The sequence below is a fragment of the Grammomys surdaster genome, unplaced genomic scaffold (assembly GCF_004785775.1).
Source record: "Grammomys surdaster isolate TR1022 unplaced genomic scaffold, NIH_TR_1.0 140, whole genome shotgun sequence".
In the NCBI taxonomy this organism is placed as follows: domain Eukaryota; kingdom Metazoa; phylum Chordata; class Mammalia; order Rodentia; family Muridae; genus Grammomys; species Grammomys surdaster.
Genome location: NW_021604598.1, coordinates 7,893,320 through 7,895,787, shown reverse-complemented (window position 1 = coordinate 7,895,787; position 2,468 = coordinate 7,893,320). Strand labels below are relative to the sequence as shown.

The 2,468-nt window shown below is 44.4% G+C and overlaps 1 protein-coding gene across 1 annotated transcript in view; it reads right to left on the bottom strand.

Moving 5' to 3' along the window:
- Spata19 (spermatogenesis associated 19) overlaps positions 1-808 on the bottom strand; it is a 5,010-nt gene extending 4,202 nt beyond the window's left edge. Inside the window, exons 1-2 of the mRNA XM_028763952.1 lie at positions 675-808; positions 451-507 (exon numbers count right to left, since the gene is read on the bottom strand). Coding sequence (XP_028619785.1) covers positions 451-507; positions 675-752 — 135 coding nt within the window. The 5' untranslated portion in view covers positions 753-808. The remainder of the gene's footprint in view (positions 1-450; positions 508-674) is intronic.
- Positions 809-2,468: the final 1,660 nt, after the last annotated feature.

Here is a 2,468-nt window from a genome sequence, read left to right as displayed (position 1 = left end):
CCACACACACACTTACAACCACACACACACACAACCACACACACACACACTTACAACCACACACACACACATACACACACAACTCTCACTCCATTACTAAAGCTTTTACACAAAGCTCCCCATTGCTATTCCCCTTGGAATCTCTGGGAAGCTCCACTAAGCCCTTGGGCCCTATACCAAGGTACTCCTGGGACCACCTGAGCACAGTTCCCTCCTATAGAAGGTTGATAAGACAGTGAGTAACAACGCCAGCACTTCTCTTACCAGCCCAAAACCCTACATCCTCTCAGATATTAGAATGAATACTCTTGGGGGGGGATTTGTTTTTGTTTTTGTTTTTTAGAAAAAAGAGTTTCTAGTTGTATAGCGAGTGAAGACATGATTCCTGGCTCCTCTTTATCCCTGCAGTCTAGAACTTTGGGTAATGAGTCACAGAAGACTTCTACTCACTTTGTTCAACCAGTGCTGCACAACGGATACAGCCTCACTTTCCTCAACTTCAATGTCCTGGAACAAATTGGTAAGATGACACCTCAGAAACCACAGAGAGCAGCTCCCACCCTCCCCACTAAGACCAGTGTGACATGAGATGAGGTGTCTCTGAAGCACAGCAGGAGTGCAGAAAGATGAAGATGGGCTGGCCACAGGTCCATATCGCTGCCACCACCACTCACCGAGTTCACCCTTGGAGGGAAGGGTAGCCCTACGGTTTTCCGGGCAAAGATGTACATAATCCATGTTGTGATGATCATCTTCAGACTTACAGAGGGCCTCCTTGGCTCCCTCCTTCCATTGAAGCTGCCTGAGAACGTCTATGAAATAGCAAGATTAGTGAAGGGAGGTTCCCCCTGATTGGTTGGCAAGTGATGATGTGACAATGACCTCCTTCAACTTCCAGGGTCAGAGTGCAGATGGAAAGGAAAGGTTCCAAAATGTCTTCCTTACGATGGCTCAGAAGAGGGTGTGGGGCATAGGAGATGGAAGATATAAAAAAGGAATTACTCAAATAATTGAAAGTCTTGGGGTGGCTTACAGTCTTAAGCAATGTCAAATAAAATTTCTAAAAATGAAAAAAAAATATATTTTACAAATCCAAAGAAGAAACTTTGGCTGAAGAGCTGACCGGTTAGACAGCCATTCAGACCAGCATCATGGTTATTAATCTTCTCAAGTGCAGGAGGAAAAAAAATTTGAACCATCCAAAACTGCCCAGAGAAAGAAGCAATAGGGATATTTTCACTTTTGTCTGTTCTGACTACTCAGATGACTTAGGTCACTGAAAAGTACCCCAGGGGATGAGGGGCTGGCTTAGTCAGTAATGTACATGCTTTACACGCATGAGGACTGGAGTTTGATACCCAGACTCATAGTGTGTGTGTGTGTATGTGTGTGTGTGTGTTTGTGTGTATGTTTATGTATGTGTTATGTGTCTTTGTGTGTGCATGCATGTGTGCATATGTGTTTGTGTGTATGCATGTGTGTGTGTGTGAGAGAGATGTGTTTGTGTGTGTGTGTGTGTGTGTGTGTGTGTATGTGCATGTGTGTGTGAATGTGCCTGTGTCATTGTGTCTGTGTGTCAGTGTGTGTGGGATGTGTCTTTGTGTGTGCATGCATGTGTGCATATGTGTTTGTGTGTATGTGTGCTGTGTGTGTGAGATGTGTTTGTGTGTGTGTATGTGTGTGTTTATGTGAATGTGTATGTGAATGTGCCTGTGTCATTTTGTCTGTGTGTCAGTATGTGTGGGATGTGTCTTTGTGTGTGTATGTGTGTGTGTTTTTGTGTGTGTGTGTACATGTGTGTGTATGTGTTTATGTGTATGCATGTGCATGGGTGTGTGTGTATGTGTGTCGATGGGTCTGTATGTCAGTGTAAGTGGTACGTGTGTTTGTGTGTATGTGTGTGTGCATGCATGTGTGCATGTGTTTGTATGTGTGTATGTGTGTTTGTGTGTGTGCATGTGTGTATGTGTATTTGTATGTGTGTGTGTATGTGTTTATGTACATGTGGGTGTGCATGTGCATTCGTGTGTGTGTGTGTGTGTGTGTATGTGTGTAAATGTAACTGTGTTCCATTATGTATGCAAAGATGATGGCAGCTTCCAAGGTGTGGATCCACCCATCTCAGGATGGCTACCAATGCAAAGGTGAAGAACACAGCAGGAAGTCAGGCAGCCATTATTGGCTTCCAAAAAGCAGCTCCATAAGGCTTTAGACCACACTAATCATGTGACTACAGTCTAAACAGCAGGTAGGGCAGGGCTCATGAGACAGTTCAGAAGTTTAGAGTACTTGCTGCTGAACTCCAATTCCGCTCCCAGCATCTACGTCAGCCACTCACACCCACCTGTAACTCCAGCTCCAGGAGACCCAACACCGAGGGTCTTGAAGGGCATCTGTGCTAGCTAATTTTATGTCAACCTGACATTATATCATCTGAGAAGAAGGAACCTAAACTTAGAAAATATTCC